The sequence below is a fragment of the Episyrphus balteatus genome, chromosome 1 (genome assembly GCF_945859705.1).
Source record: "Episyrphus balteatus chromosome 1, idEpiBalt1.1, whole genome shotgun sequence".
NCBI classification, from domain to species: Eukaryota; Metazoa; Arthropoda; class Insecta; order Diptera; family Syrphidae; genus Episyrphus; species Episyrphus balteatus.
In genome coordinates, this window is record NC_079134.1 from 7518413 (window position 1) to 7541359 (window position 22947).

Here is a 22947-nt window from a genome sequence, read left to right on the forward strand (position 1 = left end):
GAAGGGAGCACTGCAACGACACATCCATATGTTAGAAACTTTTTTGTTCATCTTTTTTTTTATTTTTTTTTTTCCGTAGAAGTAAAGTAGGTAGCAAGCAATACAGGTGCAGACAAAGATACATATCACATGAAGATCATAGATTAAAGTTCATTGGACTAAGGTCTTCCATTATTTAAATAGAACGTTCCAAATTAATTATAAGTAGGTATGTAGATTGGAAGCAAAACAGAACAACAAATTTATTATGATGAAATCATTTTTTAACTTTTGTTATAGAAACCTTTAGGTATTGTTTAATTAATGGCACACTGCCCAACAAAGACGGACTTTGGAATAATAAATCATTTTCTAACGAAAGAGACAGCTTAAAATGTGGAATAAGAAAACAAAATAAATTTTTAAAACAACAAGGTTTTGTTAATTGTTTTGTTAAGGTTTTAATCCAATTTCTGACTTAGAAAAAAAAAATATGTATCCAAAAAATATTATTTGATTGTTTGTTTTGGGTCTAAATTAAGGTTTAAGAATGATGTCAGACTATAGGGGCTTAAGAAACACCTTTAGGTCAGAATCAATTATGGCCTGTAGAATGGTTGGATAGCTAACATAGTCAATAAAATAGTTCCTTCAAATATATTTGCTATTTTTCTGCATAAAGCAATGGGTATTAACTCAGAAAAAGGACGCAACTTGAACATTTTGGAAAAAAAGTCAAAATCATTAGAACTGTTAAAAATAAAAATGAAATTTTTTTGTGAGTGTTATAAAAAAATCAAATTTAAAACACATAACCAAAAATAATTATTTAATTTGTTTATTAATTGGTAAAAACGAATCAACTAAATAAAACATAATTACCTCGAAAATATCCCGAGAATGTATCGAGCATGTCCCGAGAATGTGCATGCTCGGGACATTCTCCGGACATGCTGGGGATATTCTCGGGACATCTTCGGGACATTCTCGGGACATTCTCGGGACATGCTCGGTACATTCTCAGGACATGCTCGGGACATTCTCGGGATATGCTCGGGACATTTTCGGGATATGCCCGTTTAGGAGTACATTGAATGTTTTGAGGGGAGTATTTCACGCTCAAGAGGAGTATGCAAAGTAAAAAATTTGATTTTTTATTATTTACATAAAAATATTTACAAATTGTGCTAAATTCACAATTAGTTTTAATAAAAGATTTATTCTTAAAAAACTCGAATTACCATAAAAAGATTTCTTAATCATTGTATGTGGATGTGCTTATGTGAGTCTGATTTTTATAAATTTCTCAAAACAAACAAATTAACAAGATGTTCAAATGAAATCAACAATTGCGATCCTTAATGATCAGGTTAATTTTTATAGAATTATCCTCTATATAATTTTTCCTCCAGAAATCTGAAAAGGAAACGATTTCCAGGTATATGTTCCTAGACGAGTAATTTTTAAGTTTTGAACATTTTATTTTTATAGGATCCCACATCTAAATTAATGTGATTTACATAATTATCCTGTTTTGCCGTATAAAAATAAAATGATTTTCTTATTAAACTAAACGAATTCTATTAAATTAATGAATTCAAGAAATTCAGAAGATTCGTCACTTTTTTTTGAAGATGGAAGTTTTCTTATAAAAAACCAAGTAGACATCCATTTAATATAAATACATTTAATACATTATTCCATTCGCTTTTTTTCTCCGTGTAGTTTTTGAAAACTTTAAACACATTTAATTTAAAATTAGTAAAAACTCAACCTTATGATCCTCTAAGTGGGTCACAGAAACAGGAATAACTTTCATTTATTGGAAAACTTAAATGTTTTTAATATTATTTTTCAATTAAATTTTAATTAATAACCATTCTCGTTTGTTTTTATTTGTATTTATTAAATAATAAGATATAGAAATTTAATTTTTATCAACTCTATCAATTGATAGTTGTTAATCGGAATTAGGGTGAATATGTTAAAAATACAAAAAAAAAAAAACAATACTATAAAATATAAATAATTCAAAAGTTGAAATCTAATACATTAAAATCTCATGTCGCAGTGCTTGTTACCAAACTCCTAAGAAACCTCCAAATTGTTAGGGTGGTCCAACCAAAAAATGTTCTATATTTTTTTGAAATTTTGTAGGTATATCGGGTAAGTCTAATAATATCGGCCAACATCAATTTTTATACCACTAAATAGTTAGGGTGGCCCAACCAAAAATTTTTTTTATATATTTTTGGAACGAATTTTATGAAATTTTGTGGGTACATCGGGTAAGTCTAAGAATCGGATAACATATATTCATACCATAAATGGTTAGCGTGATCAACTTCAAATTTTTTTTTTTTTGAACGATTTTTTCAAATCCTGGCTTTATATTGTTTTCAAGGGGTTTAAAAAAGTTAGTTTTCCAACTCATATGAATAGCCTAAATTCGTAATATTTCGTATTTTAAATACAGAAATTTTAAGCCTACAAAGATCAATCTTGATAATGCGACCAATAGAATTAAAAAAACACATTCTTTTATTTATAAAGACCTGTATTTGATGTTGTGACCCGATTTTTTTTTTTTTTTGGAAAAGATTGACACACTCCCAAATTGGAAGTAAATAGTAGATGAGGCGTAACGAAGTCCGCCGGGTCAGCTTGTAAATAATAAATTCATTAATGTGAAAAACAAAATACTTTAAAGAAGATAAAAGTTATGATATTCTTTTAAAAAAATTTTCCAAAAGTTCTTTTGAAGGTTGTCATTTATTTTGGAATTTACACACTGAAAATAATAAATTTCGTAAAATTACGAAAATTGTTTCATACACTACATTTTCGTTGGCCCAACGAAACTTTCGTTGGCTCAACGAAAATATGTAATTTTTCGTAATATGAAAACCTTCATCAATTAATGAAAACGTTTCATACACTTTTTCTCCCTTTTTAGTGCCAAAAAATCCAATTTAATGAAAAGATTCATCACTTAACGAAAAATTTCATACTCATTTTGAAGAACAAAAATAAGAACTTTTTCGTTACTTTATCAAAGTTTTAATTAAGTAACGAAAAAATTCATTAACTTATGAAATTCAACATTAACTAACGAAAATCTTTATAAGCTTATGAAAATTCTTCATATACTAATGAAATATTACATTGGCTTATGAAAAAATACATCAGTTAACGAAAAAATATCGTTGCCGGGTGCATTTCTGTTTTATGGACTAAAAATTTAATCTTGCTGGATATAGTTCACATTAGGTTTTTGTTTAAAAATCTATGTAAGTTGAGCTGAATATAAAAAATATTTGCGTTTTGACAAGGTGTCTCACGGATAAGTCAAGTGATGAGTCCAAGTGAGCTCTACCGGGTCGAAACGCCAATTTTTTGTTTGGACTGTTAATAATTTAACAAGGCCAATAAATATATACCTGCTATAATCTTAAAAAAAAAATTATTAACACAACGAAAAGTTTCGTTAGCTAACGAATATTTTTTCGTAATTTAATTGAAATATTCATAAAATTTACGAAAAAATTCGTGAGCTAACGAAAGTTCTTTCATCAATTAATCAAAAAATACATAAAAATATCACCGTGTTTAATTAAATTTTACGTTAATTGATGAAAAACTTTCGTAAAGTGATGTAAAAATTCATTAATTCGCGATCGAAAATTTTAATGAAAAATTTCATTAAAATACGACAGTTTTCGTTAGTTGATGAAGTTCTTCATTAACGTATGAAAGCCATTTCGTTGAGCCAATTAAATTTTTCACCGGCTGAAAATTAATTAAATTTTCGTTGGCTCAACGAATTTTTTCGTTGTATTTACGTAAGGATTTGGTTCAGTGCATAAATGAAAAAAAGTAAAAACTTATTTTACATTATATTTTATAGCATCTTCATTAAGCTTGCTACAAGTTTATACATTTGAAATTTAAAGTTTTACAGATACTGTTACCCAGATACCAACCACATCGACAATGGCATAGGTCAGTATAAAAGAAATGGATGCATTTATAGCATTTTTTATGAAAACGTGCAGAATAATTTATACCACATAGGTACCTAATCGAAATATAGAATTTGGATACAAAAATTAAAATTTAAATAATATTAATCCAATAAACATTGAAATATTTTTGAGGGGAGTAAAATTGAAGAGTGGGGAGTATGGGAGTACGGTGTACGCATGGGGAAATACAAATACTCCCTTAGTAGCGATTTCGGCAGCCCTGTTTGGGACATTCTCGGGATATGCTTGGGACTTCCTCGCGACATCTTCGGAATATGCTTGGGACATGCTCGGACATGAGATAAATTTTTGGGGTTTCTGTCTTCACACTGTTTCCATTTTTTTAGATTTTGGTCACTATGATTTTCTGTTTAAGATTATGGGTTTTTTGTAATTAAACATACTGTTGTTTTAATCTAAGGAGAAAAAATTCAGTACATTTATTTTTTATTTTGTAATAAATTTAAACAAGCAAATATTTCATAAAAGTAGTATTCTTTATGCATACTTATTTCATCAGAAACAGATATCTATAGTTAGGTATAATTAATGAAATAAACTTTAACACAGCATTTCTCTTTTTCTATTCTTTTAAAACTTTAAGACCTCTTGTTTTTGTTCAAGTTAAATGGGTACCTACCTACATATAAGAATTCATACGGCATCATCGATTGACAACCCACGTCATCGAAATTCCAAAATTTTCCAAACATATCAAATTTTTTACAATTTTCAATTAGTCACCCAGAAGCATTATAAAATTTTAAGACACTAATGGAATTGAATAGCACCTTTCCATATTATGCCTTTTGAATTTATACCTTCCAACCAACTCTTCCTTTTTGATTCAAGACATCAAAAGCATAATGATTAATGATTGCAAACTGAAAAAGCAACACATTCTGATACATGATTGTATTGTAAATCATCATTCAGATACATTGTTGTAAATCACAATAAACCGCCAAACAGTCGGTATTCATTTTTAACCATTTTCTCTCACATATTGTTGTCTGTGAGAGGTGTTGGAGTGAAATTGAAAAAATTGCATGACAATAATAATTGCGCAAACATTTTCAAAATTCTCATCATTTTATAAAAAAAATAAAATGTGCATTGTAAAGCAGAGTAAAAAGAAAAATAAAATTAATTTAATTTTTTTTTGTATTGAAAATTCAAATAAAAGTTAAGACAAACTTTCATTCTTTTTTTTGTTAGTTACCGTTGTTGTTGATTTGTTTCACTTGTCGACAAAAAATCATGGCATCATTATTTTAATTAATGCGGAATGAGATGCGCTGTCATGTTTATGTGAGAATCGGGGTTACCCTGTTATAAATCTAGTTGTTTTATGAGGTTGTTAACTTCAATGTTATTTTTTTTTTTAAACCTTTTAAAATAGACACTGAATAGCCAAGAGGAACGTTTTATTTACAAAAAAAGTTAAGGCAATTAATATCTTAATTTAAAATTTAAAAATATACATAAGCCAAGTATAGGTATTCATACGCAGAGGGCTCAATTTAATGGATAATTAAATTTAAATTCAAATTCAGAAAGCGACATCTCGTGTTTTATGCGAATGCGACTCAAGTTTGCTTTTAATTCACATTAGTTACATTTTACTCTATGGTTAGTGTATTTGCTTATCGTATCATCAAACCATTCACTTTCTATTGTGAATTAAAGTAAATATGCTTTCGGTTTGTGTATTCACTTTAGTAACAGTAGCGTCATTAAAAAAATGAACAGCATGAAAATAACGGAAAATTCAATTCAATTCGATTAAACAAGTTTAAAATGCTTTACATGTCTTAAACGGCATACGGTTTTTTTATTTTGCAAAAATAAAATGTACGTGTTTTATTTGGAAAAAAAGGATTTTTGTATTTTATTGCTGTTTTTTTCATTAGAAAGAATTTTGTGTTCTGATTATTTCTGCTTTAAATGCTATATTTTTTTATTCATGCAAAACGACAATTTGAAAGGAAAATTGACCGGGAAATTGTGAAAAATTTGATTACACAAAACATGTTTGATTTCTTAAATTAGGTTCCAACATAGCCAGAATTTGGGTGCAGTACTGAAAAGGGTATTTTTTTTTTCATTTTTAAATCGAAATTTTCGTGATAGTTGTTGCAAGTTTTTTTTTATTGTTCTAAACTTTTAGTAGACAGCTCGCTTAAAATTATGTTCAAAAATTAAAAAAAGGAACATATTTTGCGAAGCTTCTTCAACTTCGAAGCAATTGGATCTGTGATACCCTCAATGAAAAACATTTTCATAATTTGAAATTAATACATCTTTGAAATGACTACGCAACATTGTCAAAAATGCATAACATTTTGAAAATAACTAAATTTGTAAGTCTATGTTGATTTTAACACTTAAGGACTATTTTTTGACACAAACGATATCGAATCGAATATTTTTTCAATCTTGTTTTTAACGCGACGCCACTAAGTTAGTCTTTAGAATGGTGAATTCATCCGAAAATTTATATAAGTTGCTTGGATATTAAGTTTTATGTAATTTTTGTGCTCAATTACTTTCTGATAATATAGAATCAATTCTTTATGAGACTTAAAAAATATTAATAAATTAGAAATAATTTGAAAGGGTGTTTTTTTCGAAGAGACAGTTTAATCTGCAATTGGTCCCAAAAAGCTAATGATTCTCGTAAAACGTGTAAGAACTTAGATATCTATAAATGGGGAAACCGACGAAGTTACGAATACCAGAGTTACGGGCGATAGTGTTACGAGCGTCAAAGTTACGCGAAACCAAAGTTACGAAAAACTAGAGTTACGAATTTTAAAGTTATGTTAAGCTATGACATGTTATTTTTGGGTTGGCAACAATTGCGAGGAACGATATGGAATTATGGAAATACAAACAAGAGATTAACATTTTTCTCATTGGTCAGAACTAAATGAGTAAAGCGAAAATGGGTGTTATTTAATCTTGTAAGATTTTGATTGGATAGGTATAGAAATACATATTGCACCTACATATCGATATTCTCTTATTTATGTTTCCATAATTCCATATCGTTCCTCGCAATTGTTGCCAACCCAAAAATCACATGTCATAGCTTAACATAACTTTAGAATTCGTAACTCTAGTTTTTCGTAACTTCGGTTTCGCGTAACTTTGACGGCCGTAACTCTGTCGCGCGTAACTCTATTATTCGTAACTCCGTTATCATTTCGATATTTTTAAAGACACTTTAGATTCTTGTTTCTTATCTTAAAAGTAACATAATTGCTAAATTTCAACAAGGTATCACTAATATTACTCTTGTTTTACACACTTTTTCAAATACACCCATATTTTCTTTACTTCTAAAAAAAAACACCCTTTCACATAAAAAAAATTTATAGACTTGCATTATTCGTAATTAACATTTGAAAGAGAACATATTTAATGAATTTCGTAAGGGTACCATTTATACCACTGATTTTATCGGACTTATCGCCGATTTTTCCCTATTTCCCAAAAAAACACCCTTTAACCTAAAATTTCGGGTTTTTGGTTTCTGTTATATATGAAACATTTTTACCAATTTTCATTGGTGTAACAATATTTTCCAAGTTTTTGTGGTACTAACTCCGAATTTCATAATTTCTTAAAAAAAAAAAACACCCTTTCACTCAAGATAATTTTGTACACTTTATAGATTCTTAATTCTTATACCAACCAAAACATTTACACCAAGTTTTAAAAATTAATAAAATTTAAGTCAGCTGTTATAATACCTTCCTCACACACAACTTAACCCATCAAAAAAACACCCTTTCACCAAAAATAATTTTAAGAACTTTATGAATTCCTTGTCCCTGCCTTATCTAAATAATCTATTATATATATTAAAGTTTGGTTTTGCTTACGTTCGCTAACCGGCGAAAGAGGCATAAGAGGAGAAGGTTTAAGGGGGGGTTTCCATAGCATTTTAATGGAAGACGGTTGACTAATTGTTGTATAACTTTTGCAGTTTATAAGATAATCTTATGAAACGTACTTTTTTGAAAAGGTAATAAACGTACAAATATTTTTGCATCATTTAAATTTTAGAAACATTTCTTGTGCGATTTTTATAAGGGTCGAAAATGATTCTTTTCCTGCAAATTTAGATTGAATCAGAATTTTGGTTGGGGCACCGTTGTTTATAAACTTTTTATTTATTTTTTTTTTGTTTTATAATGATCAAATGTGTTTTCATGCAGTACGCGAAACAGATTTTTTTTTTTTTTTTTTTTTATTAGAAAAAAAGCTTCGTTAATTTGTTGTAATTTCATGTTTTTTTACTCACTCTTCTTAGAATAACTTTACCGTTTATTAGTGTTTTTAGATGAAACAAAAAGAAAACAATAAAGGGAAATTAGGAGAATCCAATAAAATTTCTAAAATTTAATTTGAAGTTAGTTTGAACGGTTAATTTGAAGGAAAGGTGTCAAAATGCACTTTTTTAGCATTTTGGTCGTGGGGCAAAGCGTGATTATTTTTGAAAATGTTTTTGTATTTTTTAATGAGAAGTTAATAAAGTTGTTCATGCAACCCGTTTGCCAAAAAAAAATATTTTTTTTATTTACACACTAAAAATTTGATTTTAATAAACCAATATTTGCATTCTGTTTTTGAGGAAGGGGCAGTCAAAGCATCCACAATTTATTTTTATTATTTTTTTTCATTATATTTCAAATCAGTTTCAAAAAAAATATATATATTTTTGCTCACAGTATTTTTAATATAAATTGTTGAAAAAGTGTCTATTTTAGCTTTTTTTACTTTGAAAATTCCATTGATCACGCACACATGCAAATTTAGTTCAAAAGAATGCCACGCATAAGCTGGCGCTGATGAACTCTTTTTTTCTGTTCTTTTCTATTTATTGAAAAAAAACTTGGTCTTGCGCTCTCATTTTCTCGTTATATTTTGTTTTTGTTTTTTGTGTTTACATAATATGTACTTTTTTTTTTTTGTTTCCTATTTCCTCACTCAGGCAGGCAGAAATCATTCATGAAATTATGAAGATGCTGCAGAGAGTAGGTAGATAGTAGATATTTTTTGCAAGATCATTATCTTTTGTTTTCAAAAAGGGTTGTTTTGTTCTTGTTGACTCTTGGGTTTTTTTCTAACAATTCATTTCGTGTTTATAATATCGCACCCGCGGTTGCGAGTTGACACTTTTGGGTTTTTTTTTTTTTGGTGTCAGCGAAATTCTTTGCATTGTGTAATATTCACATCGCTCGTGCGGGGATATAGGTAAAGGATTAGATATGTGGTATGCATTTGTTTGTGTGTAAAAATGTGTATTGACATTTGACATGTGCTTGTGCACAATGATTGATTTCTATATTTAGGTTGATTTCTGGGTTGTATTGTTTATTATACTACACTCGCGCGTGCGTGCGGGGTTATATAATATAAATATATCGTTTTGTTTTTCATTGTCTTTGTTTATACAGTAGCGAGCAAAAAAAATGCAAACAATAAAAACATTTGCATTTTTTTGCTCGTCTAAAAATGCATATTTAGGTTAGACTTCTGACCAAATAATGGTTTTGGAGTAAAATATTCCTCAAATTGACTCTGTTAAATGAAAATAAAACAGTTTCAATTTGCCAAATCTGGTAACTTAGTTCTGGTTCAAAACTCTTTAAACCTTTTTCGTTTGCATTTTTTTTGCTCGCTACTGTATGTTGCGGATTCGGTTTTTTTTTGTAGGTTTGTAGGTATAATAGTTATATTTTCGCGGGGGAATGTGTAAAGGGTTATATAAGTGTATTTGTGGTTAGAATGCACCTGATGGTATTTATAGAAATAGTTTTGAATAGGTGAAGATGCTCAGTATGTTTCCTTAGCAAAAACAAAGTTTTTAAAATTACACCTACTGAGGAAACAAGCAAAAAAGTAGCTAATGCCTATCTGAATTTATAAATAAAATATCAGTTTGAAAAAATAGATCATTTTTTTTTTTTCAAGTGTTGAGCTTGAAAATTATTTTTGAAAACTTCCCTAAACTTTGATTACATAGTTGAAAAATTAATTTCAAGGTTTAAAAAAAAGTAACTTATAAGTTACACTGGTCAACAAGCTTTTTGCCACAAGAACCAAAATATACTTTTTTAAAGGTTTTTGAGTTGCTGAACTCGAATGCGCAATCAGAAAAATGCTATTGGCAACAAATTTGTTTATAATGAATTACCCCACATAAAAACAGAAGCTAGAAAAGAGCCAAAATGACGTTTTTCAGCATTTTATAACGGTTATATCTCAAAAACGGAGGCCAATCAAATTTTTTTTGACTTCAGATTCGAGTTCAGCATATCAAAAACCTATAGAAAAGTATATTTTGGTTCTTGTGGCAAAAAAAAAGTTCAATTTTGTTGACCAGTGTTATTAATGCTGCCTTATTTTTGTTTCCTAATAATGTAGGTATAGGTAAATAAAAAACAAAATCGATTCAACTGAGTTCATTGCATTGGTGACTCTAAAAAAATCTTTATTAAAAAGGTGTTGAAAGTAAATTGGATTGATATCGAGTCCATCCTCAAACAACATATAGATAAGAACCTAAACATTCTATATATTGTAAGTAAATACATTTCCATGTCAGCCGGCACGCGCGTGTGCGAGATAAAAAATTGCTCAACGAAGAACAACTGAAAAGTGAGCAAGAACCTGAAAACCAATCCTTCTGCGCATCTACTCATATTTTTATACAAACTACACAAAGGATACTGTCAAGTATATTATATCAATGCACCCATATAACACATCCTCTACCTGCTTCTCCGCTGAACAACTATAATTATTATTATAATGCAAAAAATTTCTCTGATACACAAAAAACTCAAATGCCATCCACAACAGCAACATGGAAACAAGTTTTCATTTCAAAAATAAATAGGTATACACTCCAGAAATCTTTCATGAAAATATTGAATTTCAAACCAGTTTTCGTCCACAAACACCATATCCATATAAAGATCTATGTAGTATACCTACATCCATTTGCATGTCACCCCGCACGCGTGAGTGCGATGGCGATCTCACAAAGAGACAATGAATGAAAACCATAACCAACATCCTGAGAGTAAAAAACCAGAGAATTCGATGGCGAGAGAGCGAAACACATTCACTAATACACACAAATGCTTTTACATGAGATTTGACTTTGCTGAAAAAGGGAACCCAGTCTTAAGCCAAAAAAATTTAAGATTTTATAGGGTAAATAGGGGTAACAAGACATTGAAAAAAGAGGCTATTTTCTAAACGGTAAGTCGTAAAGAGTTGACTTTTTTTTTTTTAAATGATAGACAAATTTATTCAATAGTTAAAAAAGGTATTGAAAAATTTCAAAAAAATTTCAAAACCAAGTTGTGAAGGTTTTTTTTGCAGTCATAGACCTTCGACAAAAGACTAATAATTAGAGGTATGCAAAATTTTGCACAGAAATTTGAGTTACACCATTAGAAAGATATAAAAAAAAAAAAATTGGGGGTCTAAAACGGATTTTTTTAAAAGGCCCTGTATTTTGAAATAAAAATTTTTGAAAAACAACCTAATTTTTAGGGACATTTTTGAGTAGTGTTTTATTTTTTTGGAATTTTTTAAAGTCTGCAAAAAATCTCAAACTTATAGGAAATATAGGTTTCATGCGCATGCATGTACAAAATTTTGAATTTTTAAAATGATTTTTGACCGAATAACGGGAAAAACAAGTTTTTTTTGTCCCAAGTTTTTTGGCCGTTTTTAACATAGGTCATATTGTACATAGGCCACTTTTGCTTAAAGTTTAAAAGTGAATATTTTTAAACTCATTTTACGAACTTTTCACGTTTTGATTCCCTTTTTCATTTAAAATGTTAACTAATTACAGAGACGAAAATTAAAAATAAATACAAAAAAATGGCGGAACGAAGTCCGCCGGGTCAGCTAGTAATAAATAACTTGATGTAGGCTATTTTAAACTCTTATCATAATGATCCATCATTATCTGCGGTGTACAGTCAAAAGTGTAAGTTTATAATACAGATAAAAACACTTTTCTGAGAAATTTTTTTAACTTTTTAAAGTCTTAGAATGTTTTTTAATTGGTTTAAGTTAAGCTTTTACGCTCAATGATGATCAGCCTTTATGTCAAATGAAATTTATAACTGATCCGAAAATTTCTATTACCTCTACATTCTTTGAATGATTGATTTAAAGTGAGCACTGGCATAGAAATTGAAAGAGCTGGTTCATTGCATTTTTTTTTGTTGGAAATGGATACTAAATCTGTCTGTTGTATTACCTACCTTCTATATCTACTAAAAAAATATCGTGTTACTCTGAAATCAATTATATTGCTGACTTAGTACCATCAAAAATGGTGTGCATCAATCAAAGTGCAATTTCAATTGTAATAGTTTCTATACTCAATTTTTGCACATTCCGGTGATTATGATTGTGAAATGCCATAACGATATTGAGTCTTTTCCTTTGTTTGCAAACAACCGCATAAATACAATATTCAACAACAACAAAAAGTACGTATACGCCACAGTGAACATCTTTTATATAATGTTTTTGTTTATGTTTTTGCCATTCTAATTTGTTTGTTTTAAAAATAAAACTATTTATTAAAAGTAAAATTAACAGCCTGTCAAAATTACAAGCTTAAATTGCTAAGCAGCTAAAAACAATGTTTTTGCCACAAAACTTAAGACTCACTAATTACATCCTCCGAAGACAAAATAGTTTTAACTTTTCTAAATATATTTTTCTATGGATATCGCCTTTCACCATTTTATTAATTTATATCTTCCCGTTTACTATCAAATTATTGTGATAGCATTTTAAGAAAGTAAAAATCAATAAATTAAACTCTCTTGTTCGTTCCATTACTTAATCTAGTTATTTAACTACTATCCTTTTAACTTTGTTGTTTTTTTTTTTTGTCTGCTGTCTTCTCCCACAAGATGAATCAGACGAAGCTGATATAAAAAGAACCTCTTTACACAAAACGACGATGGACGTTCTAAAAAGCTTCAAGCTTTTTCTCACTAACCAGAGTCGTGTCTAGAGTGCACTTCACCTTCTTGAACTAACAAACAGGTGTTTTACTTCTCATTCTTACTTAGAAATACAAAAAAGGTAAAGATTTGTAAGACTTTAGCAGTAAACCAGTGTCCTCGTCGAGAACTTTCAAGTTCTACTCCCCTTTTTTTTTTATTATTTTAGACATCCTCGTGAAGATGGGGGGCTTCAATGCCCAGCACCTCTTGTTGCTATAGCACACAAATTCTTCTCCTTTAGGTCCCATTTACTGATGATGGAAAAGCAAGTCAATCAAGGACGATTTGGTGTTGGTTGAAAGAGGAATTTGCATTGTATGCACTTCCTTTTCCTCCATCGTCTCCATTTAGATTGATATGCATGATGATGATGAATTTGCCTTATCTTCGTTGGTTGTGGGCGCGGTGAGCTTGGAATTTCTAAGCTATTCAGTTGGAAAATCGCTGTCGGTTGAAATACGTTGTTAGATGTGCAGCTTGCAGCAATTCATGCGTGTGTGTCAGAAGTGCTAACAAATTAATTAGGGAAAACAGTTTGTGTGCTGCAGACCGAAACTCAATTTGGTCTCCTGGAACCATCTCAAACCCAAAACAGAGAAAAGGAGGAGTATAAATTCAAAAAGGGCCCAAAAGAGGCACAAACAGTGAGGTGAGTGATGAAAATGTGACCTTGTGTGTAGTGTTGGTTTGATTTGGTATTTCTATTTGAACCTATACAACATCATCATGTCCCTGCTGAGTGGGCGTTTATTGAATATCTCTAGCTCTGTATGTGCTTATAGGTTCTCTCCTTACTGTGATGATGACGAAAAATTCCTAAAATTTCTGCCGAATTCTAAATGCCTAGCTTGCACCCTTACTTCTGAATTTTTGTTAAACACGTCTGCATCATAAAGTCTATTGAGTTAGTTTGTGAGACTTGTAAGGCAGTGTATAGTGAGTGTTTTGTGTAAGAGAGAAGGATGTTAAAACGATAAAACATGAACCTGCACAGCAGCAGCACATAATCATTAGAATATATACTCTCGAACACGAACACCTCCAACAACAATAGACCAAAAGTCAATGGCATTTTCTTATAATTTTATTCTCAAAACGAAAAAAATTTAGGGGTTTTCCTGTGGTCCTTACTCTCCCTCTTTCTCTATGGCCTCCTGAAACACTCAGCAATGCAAATGGCAAAACCGAGAACCAAAATTATTGTGAATTTTAATGGCGTGCCATAAACCATAATTTCTTGGGAAAAAAGAGAGGAATAACAAGCAATTCACATTTTATTTATTTATGAATTGAATATTCAGGGAAGCAATTAGCCCTGTAATCTTCGGTGTTTTTTTGTAAATAAAGTGGTGATGGAATTTTTAAATTAATAAATATTTTCAAATAATTCAATTAAAATACTCCGAAAAATGAAAATAGAAAAAAAAATCAAATATTTAGGATAACAATTGAATAGAAGAACATTGTTTTTTGTTATTTTATTTTATCAACACAATTTTAGTTTAATTTTAGCTCGAACTAAATAAGCATTAATAGATAGAAGAGAATTTAAAGACCGTCTTCACCAAGTATTCCAACCTTCGTCTGGCAATGGTGCAGAAAAAATGCATGAAATAATTGTCAATAAACTGGAGAGGGCAAGAGGTAATACGTCAAACTGGAAAATTTTGATCTAAAAGATTTGAGGTTTTCGAATGAAAAAGTCTTAGAACTAAAATCGCTTCAATCTTAAAATATATACATATTTAAATAAATAAATAAATAAATAAAAAAAAAAAAATTAACTTAAATCATTAAAGCATTAATTTTAAGCAGATTTTTAAATAGTTTAAACCTCCATATAAAAAATACTAGTTGGGGTTATATTTAGTTGTAAGGGCAAAAATAGTGCTTTTTCGTGAATTTTGTGTGTATATATACTAAATAAATACATACAATGAATGAATTTGCGATGTATTTACAAAAAGCTGTTTGGCGGTGAGAAAGATATCTCAGATTGAAAATTGTAATAAGAAAAATCAAAAGAATCGTTTTTAGAGTAGATGAATGCAGGTAATGAATGAAGGAATCAAAATTTTGTTTTTTGACAAAATGGCCGCTTCCCAAAGAAAAAAATCGTTTTTTGCCAAGAAAATTTACACTTCAAAGTGGCTTAAAAAAAAGGTTGTCTGTTAAGCCGATGATTTTACGTGATAACGTCGTCAGAAAACAGGTTGTGTGCTTTTGTTTAAAATGAGTCAATTGAAGCGTTTACTCTTTTCAAACAATCATAATTTACAAGGAAAAGCTATCAAAAAATACCTCTTTTTATTTTCTCATTATATTAATTTTTTTATTTTAAAAGCTTACAAAAAAAATTATGCAATTTAAAAGCCAAGTATTACTTCTTAAGAATAAAACCATTTTTAAATTTTTACAATGCGCAAAAAGTATAAAAATTATGGAAAACAATCATTTTCATCAAAAAAAAGTAAAAAAAAACATGAAGAGAAAAAAAAACGCAACAGATCTCCACTGCACAGTGGTACCGGTTTCTAAGAAGGGCGGCCATAGGAGATTATGGTTAGGATAGCAACAAAATATACTTGAATATGTGTGAGAATATATTTTTTTAGCAATAAAAAAGAATAATTCCAATGAAAAACAATTGATTGATAAAGAAATCTTGTATACATTTAATAACAAAATGTAAAAAGAAGCCTTGAATCAACATACAAACAAATGATTAGTTATTTTTTTAAATTATTTATTTGTTTTTTTTTTCAATTTCAGTCATAATTTTTATGTTACATTTCAGATTTAAAGCTTGCTTAATATCATATATTTTTATAAAAATATGTACAAAAACTTAAGGAAAACATAAAAGTTCAAAAAAAGAAAAAATTATTTGAAAAATTTTTAAATATGAGAAATATGGGTAAAATTGAAACAGTGAGTGTGAAAGAGTCAGTCGTAGCCCGTCGCACTTATTCGCAGACAGATTCAATTGTTTCAGAAACTACACATGCTAGAGAAAATTTATGTATATGAATCATGTATTTATATTGATGACAACATAGTTAAAAGTTTCGTTAAAGTGAGAAGAAAAACAAAAGTATGGAATTTGAACCTGTCCTTTTCTAGTCTGTTTTTTATTGAAAATTTTAAATAAATTAGAATTGTAAACTCTTTAAATATAGTACATACCTTCAACTTTAAGTTCCATAACAACAAAAAAACTTTAAAAATAATTTTAACCGAAAAGTACACTTAAAAGTTTAAGTTGATTCGGGACCAAAAATAAAGCTTGAAACCAGACTTTTTTCGACAACTTTTCATGGTCGATATGAAAAGTTCCGTTATTTTCATAAAATTTCTGTTACGCCATCTTAAAGAATAGGCTATTTATAACATATATAACGAAAAATGACGTCATTATATTGACATCGATATTTCGGCCTATGGCCTACTACGGAACCACTGTGCACTGGTGGTTTGAGGTTTTTCGCAAGTTTCTTGATTTAACATTGTGTGGCTTGTAGTTAGTCTAGCGTTATGTGTGATATACCAAATGAAAGGTAATTGTATCAGGATGCTCATAAATGTTTAATAAAATTTCTATCTGCTCTCGGTAAAAAGTTATAACCTGTTGAATTCTAAAATTTTATTTTACCGTTATCTCAAAATTGTGTTTACGAAAATGATTGAAACTTCGCACACATATATTCGTAGTCATGGTCTATCATTACTCCATATAGTTTATTCCTGTATCTATTAAAGAAAAAAAGATAAAAAGAAAAAACGATGAAAATCGGTAAAAAACGGTAAAAAAACGTGTTTTTTAAAAACTTGTTCCTTCCGTTATTCTATCAAAACTCACTAAACGTTTCCAAGTTTTTGCACATGTATGCATAAGGCCAAAACCAAAATGTCCTATAAGTTTGAGATTTTTTGGACGCTCCAAAAAAAAAGCTAAATATCAAAAAATACCCCTAAAAAACAAGGTGTTTTTCAAAAATTCATTTCGAAACGCAGAGTGTTGGAAAAAAATCCGTATTAGACCCATAATTTTATTTTCCCTCATCTTTCACCTGGCATCTTTAGAATTGTCAAAAAAAAAGTCCTTTACCCAAAATCATCATTTTGTCATAGCCCCAACACGTGTTCAACATTTAAACAAAACGATATAGCTTAGTTAAATTTTTATTTGGAATTTTTTCTTAAATGCATCAATTCTTAAATTAGTCTCATCTATCTATAGCAAAAAAATCAACTCTCTACAACTTCGCGTTTAGATTTTAGCTCAAATTTCATCTTTCCATTTTACCCCTGTTTACCCTGTTAAATGACGGAATTTTTAAAAATCCTTGATTTGAGTTAAGCTTTAGGTTATTATCTTTCAAATAAGCTATAGAAGATTTTTGTATCTATAATAGTTTATTTTTAATTTTTAATTGAAAATTTGTCGCACTGAGAAAGTGCGAGAGTGTAACGTTAGAAAATGGCGTCACTTTTTTGTGTTGGCTGCCATGGTTCATCGAATTATAAGATAATATCACGTCAAAATCGAATTACGATCGTGTGAAAATTTCAAGCCGATCAGTCCAGCCGTTTAGGAGAAATTTTCTTCACACACTTTGAAAACACCGTTTCGAGAAAAACGGGTTTAAAAATTGCATTCAAACTAAGTTTAAAATTCTCACAAATACGCTATTTTCTCCTAACTTATCGCTGTATCAATGTGAAATTTTTGGACAGTATTTTTATATTTATGTGCATTAAAATTTTTGTATAACAAAGATTTTTTTGTTTATTAAAATTTTCAAAATTTTTAAAAATAAAAATTCTGTAATGCCCATAAAAGAAATTATTTTTTCAAATATTTAAACTAAATTTCAAGAAAGGTTAAATATATATTAGGAGGCGAACCTCGGCCATCCGATTAGAAGGCAACTATACTAGCTCATCTAGACTAATACGACTTTTTTGTTTGAAAACTTTTATTTATATAAACTGTTTTAAAAATATTTAAAAAGACATGATTTAAAATAGCTTTAAGGATTCTCAAACTGTGAAACGATTATCGTCTATTCGATTATAATTTTCAAAATTAAAATTTTCCAAAAGAAAATTGAGATATTTGTATAAAATCCAAAAATTATATTTTTGATTTTTGTTTCCTCAATTTGGAGAGCTAAGAGCGAACTGAACCAAGTTACATAAAGTGAATGCAGTGATATAACGAGTTAAAGCAAATACGCTACCATCTTATGGGGAAAATTTTTCTTGAACAAAAGACAATTTGAAACGAAACACTTTTTGACCAAACTAATGACAAATCTTAATAGAGTTAAACCTTGCGCAAGTTTTGGTACTTGATTTGAATTTTTAATTTATTGAAGTGAAAACTTCTTTAGTATCGTAGTGATTTGAAACAAGATGAAACGAAAACGCGACACGACTTCAACTTGTTATAACTTTTCTGTTTTAATAGATAGATGAATGAAATTTGTACTGTAGATAGGTAATTAAAGAAGTTATAACTGTACAAAATTTCAATTAGTTTCAAATTCAAAATTCGGAGATAACGGTAAAAAGATGTTCTTTTCCAACACACGTTATATCTTTTGATCTAGTGCACATACAAATTTGATTTAACTTTAATACGCATGCTGATAACATAACCTTTTATTTGATATATCACACATAACGTTACGTGCTCTACAAGGTACACAATCTTAAATTGAAATTTAAAAATACCTCAAAACAATTGTGGAGGTCTGTCTACCAGTGTAGGAAGTACCGTAATCTCAGTCTGGAAATTCGACATGGTTGACTTTAAAAAAATCTAACTTCTCTTGTAGACATCTTTGAAATAAGATTTATACATCATTATACAAGGTGAAACAATAAGCTTTCACATGGTATAAAATTTTTTACAGGTTGTCAAATAAAAAAATTGATTTAATAGCATGAGAACATAAAAATAAATGTTTTTTTTTGCTTTTTGGATGAAATTTCATCGAGTTTAAAATATTCTAGCTCTTTTTGTAGATGTCTCATAGACTTGATCGATATATATGTTTTGAGCTAAGACAATAAGCTTTCAGATGGTGTAAAAATTTGTATAGGTTGTTAGGTAAAAAATGCATTAAATAGCGTGAGAAGATTAAAATACGTGTTTTTCGCATTTTTTTTTATGGAAATTGATCGAGTTCAAAAAATTCTAGCTCTTTTTGTTGATGTCTCATAGACCTATCCGATATATATATTCTGAGCTAAGACAACAAGCTTTCAGATAATATAAAATTTATTTAGGTTGTCATATAAAAAACATGGATTTGAAGGTGATAGAATAAAAATAGGTAGATTTTTTCGATTTTATTTTTTTTTGCAAGAAAAATGATTTTTTAAGGTTTCACTTCTACCACGTGTTAATTGCACACATGATTTTTTTTTTTGTCTGTTACAGCTGTGAGACCTCCATTTCTAAAATAAAATTTATAAAACGTTTGTGTACAACACTTTAAGCTGTTTATAATAAAGTAAACGAGAAAGTCAGAAAGAAAAGGTTCTATAACAGCCATCGTTAATAACGCTTCAAAAAAAAAAAAAAAAATTATTTTTCTTTCAAAAGAACGACCTTATGAGCCAAAAGTCGTTGGAGCTGTTTTTGAGGAAAAAAAAACCTTTTACAAATTATTCAAATGGAAAGTACCTAAGCAAGTAAAAATATTCAATTTCACTCTAGGGAATCTTCCAAAACTCATGACCACCAAGTTTGAATCAAATCGCTTCAGTGATAAGATAGAGACCGGAAGAATTGCGGGGCTTATGCGACCCCCTTGAATAACTTAAAAAAAAAATATTAAAAAAAAAGTTTCTTAAAAAAATTATCAGCAAAACTGCACCAAAGAAGATTGGAGAAAATTAAAGAGTACAAAAAATCACGCAATTTTAATGAATATCGTGAAAAATTTCAATTTTTTTTACATTTTTACTGAAAAAAACATTTGAAATTCAAGGGATAACTACCTATTCAAATCCTTGCATTATTTATATTTTTTAAGAAATCTAATATAAAAGAATATATTGATATTGATTCTTTTACCAAAAACTTTAAAAATTGTAAATGACTCAAATAGCCAATCAAAACAAATCAAACAATCCCTGAAGAAAAAAAAACTCTCAACTAATTACATTTACTCTTATAGCTCCCCATATCATGATAATGACTCTAATTAGGTATTTTCATTTGATTTAATAATTAGTCTGCTTAATTTATTCTTATTACCCGCAGTTATTTACAAACTAACGCCTTTTATTGAATCGTTTAACACATCCCATTTTCTGTCTGTATCGAATAAAGCCATTAGAGGAAATAAATCTACCAGTTACTTATAAATTTTCTTCTTTTCCCTCACCACCAATGCACTCTAGCTCAAAAATCTGAACAAATCCCAACAAAAAAAAAATAGGAAATAAATTCCCTCTCTTGAACATGAAAATAAATATTCTTCTTTGCCAAAGCCATAACGATCTGCTGCTAACCATCAGATCCGGCTAACAACCTTAATCAAGCATGAAACGAAAACATAATTGCATCCAACACTCGAGCTTACTGACCATAAGACTGTAAACATTGTTAACCTTTGCCTCATCGATATCGCAAGGTACAAACTATAAATTGCCACGATGAAATAAATCGATATCACAGGTATAGACCCCACCTGTCGATATAGTATAAACAAACACATACAAGGCACCTTCACATCGATATATTTTTTGCATCATTCGTCGTCCTTAGTCGATGATTCCTTTCGCAGCTACGACTACGATGCCACCGGAAACCTCTCTACCTTTTATAGATATGGTGTAAAAGATAGGATGTAAAATTACATTAAAGCTATCTATAGGTGTGTAACCCTTACCTAGGACGACGAGGAAAGGACGTGCAGTAAAATAGAGGAGATCCTTCAAGCTACGTTTACAGCATCATCTCTCTGGGTGAGTGAGATACCCTATCTGTGGTGGAAAATTGAGAAATGTACGATAATTAAAAACGACAACTCGATATCATATTGAGGGGAAAAGGACGACCAACGTAAAAAAAGGATAAACAAAACAACAACAAAAAAGAAAAAAAAAACTATTAAACTGAGGTTTCCCATACACAACAATGGGCCAGGACCTTTGGTGCAAAATGTTTTATTAATTTTCTCTACCAGTGCCCGTTGAGGTTCAAGAGTTCATCAAAAAGTTGCTTTTGTCTGCAAAACTGAGAAACTGTTGGAGTGTTTTTATTTATCCTTTGAATTTTTTTTTTTTTTTTTGTATTGTTTCCTTTTTGTTTCTGTTGTTGCTCCTATGTCCTTTGCCAAATTTATTCACAATGGCTTTTCTCCATTGTTATATGGCCGATGAGGAAATTGCAAACAGTTTTTCGTGAATTTTTTGCATAAATAAAGTTGAAACCATTCTCATTCTTGTTGAAAAATGAAAACAAGGAGTTCCAAGAATGAGCGAAAGTTTTTCAACCATCGAAGTGGTAAAAGTTCAAATAGTTAACAGTTGTGAGTTGAGAGAGTTTTTCAAAAATAGGGATGCATTTTGGAGGTACTTCAGAGTAAATTGCTTGAAAAAAATTCGTTTTCCGAAAAAGGCTTCAAGATAACAAAGGAAATATGTCAAGGCAATTTGGTTAAAAAGCAACAAAGTTATCAAAAAGTACAGAAGTTAACCTGATTATTATTATTTCAGATCAATTACCCCTGAGAGTTTTCTACCAAAAAATCGAAACTTCAAACTTACACAGGAAAATGTTGTCATACAAATTTATTTCAATAAAATCTATTCCAACATCAGCACATCCTTTTCGACAATTTCGAAATTTGCCATTTCCATGTCCTTTTCCTCCTTTGACACGATACAAATCTGAATTTGGTGGCAAATGTAAATGCATTCAAACAAATATTCCGCATCCGCCAAGAGATCCCCCTGAGAATTACAATCCGACATCCTTTTGCCACTGTGCATTTAGAAAGCCAAAAAACATTCAACCACTAGTGTTTCGTCCTATGGAAACCTACGAGATACTTGGACCGAATGCGTCTAAGAAAAAAGTCTACAAAAATCCAGAATATTTTGCATATCATCGGTTTTCTCATGTCGATCTGTTTATGAATGCAATGCGCATCCGAATGGAGAAAAGAATGCAACAAATGTGTCCTTCTTCTGAGAAAGCTGAGGAATGCCAGGAAGAAAACGAAGATAGTGATGAGGATTTTGAGGAAGAAAATAAGAAAAATTCCGTGGAGCAGAAAGGTGATATAAAAAATGATTGCAAAACTCATAAAAAGGGAAAATAGTTTTTTTTTTGTCTCTGCGTCCGAATGGAAGATATTAAAAATTAATGAATAAAGAATTTTTTGTTTTTAAATTGTCAAAAAGAAACTTCTTTTATATTTTACTTTCAACAGAACATGTTTGAAGAATGTTAATTTTCATGAGTAATTCGGATTGTATAAATGCTGGTAGGGCATACATGGTGTATGTGTAATATTTTTTTTTTTTTTTTACATTTTACTCAATTATTAAATTTCTGAATGTAAATCATCATGTTGAACTTTGCCGTCAGGACTCTTTACTCTGTGTCCTCAAAACCATTACATTCATTTATAACTGTTGCAGAAAGTGAGAGAGAAATGTCTCTGTGTGTAAAGTTGAACGAATTAAAAATTAAAAAAGCAATTTTGTGGGAAAAAAAAGTACAAAGGTAATATAATTTTTCTTATTCATGGCACTTACATTTGTAGAATAAAGCAAAATAAATAAAAAAAAAATAAAAAATGTTAAATTACATCAGTGATGATCATTTTGCTAAAAGGAAATTATTTTTCCTG

The 22947-nt window shown here is 29.6% G+C and overlaps 1 protein-coding gene across 1 annotated transcript; it reads left to right on the forward strand.

Moving 5' to 3' along the window:
* Positions 1-21805: 21805 nt before the first annotated feature.
* Positions 21806-22484, forward strand: LOC129913374 (uncharacterized). The gene has a single exon (XM_055992003.1). It carries the CDS (start codon positions 21865-21867, stop codon positions 22411-22413), a length of 549 nt encoding a protein of 182 aa, XP_055847978.1. The 5' UTR covers positions 21806-21864; the 3' UTR covers positions 22414-22484.
* The last annotated feature ends 463 nt before the right edge of the window (positions 22485-22947 follow it).

What these genes read in the sequence shown, in the direction of transcription:
- LOC129913374 (XM_055992003.1), top strand. Translation starts at nt 21,865, where the DNA reads ATGTTGTCATACAAATTTATTTCAATAAAATCTATTCCAACATCAGCA.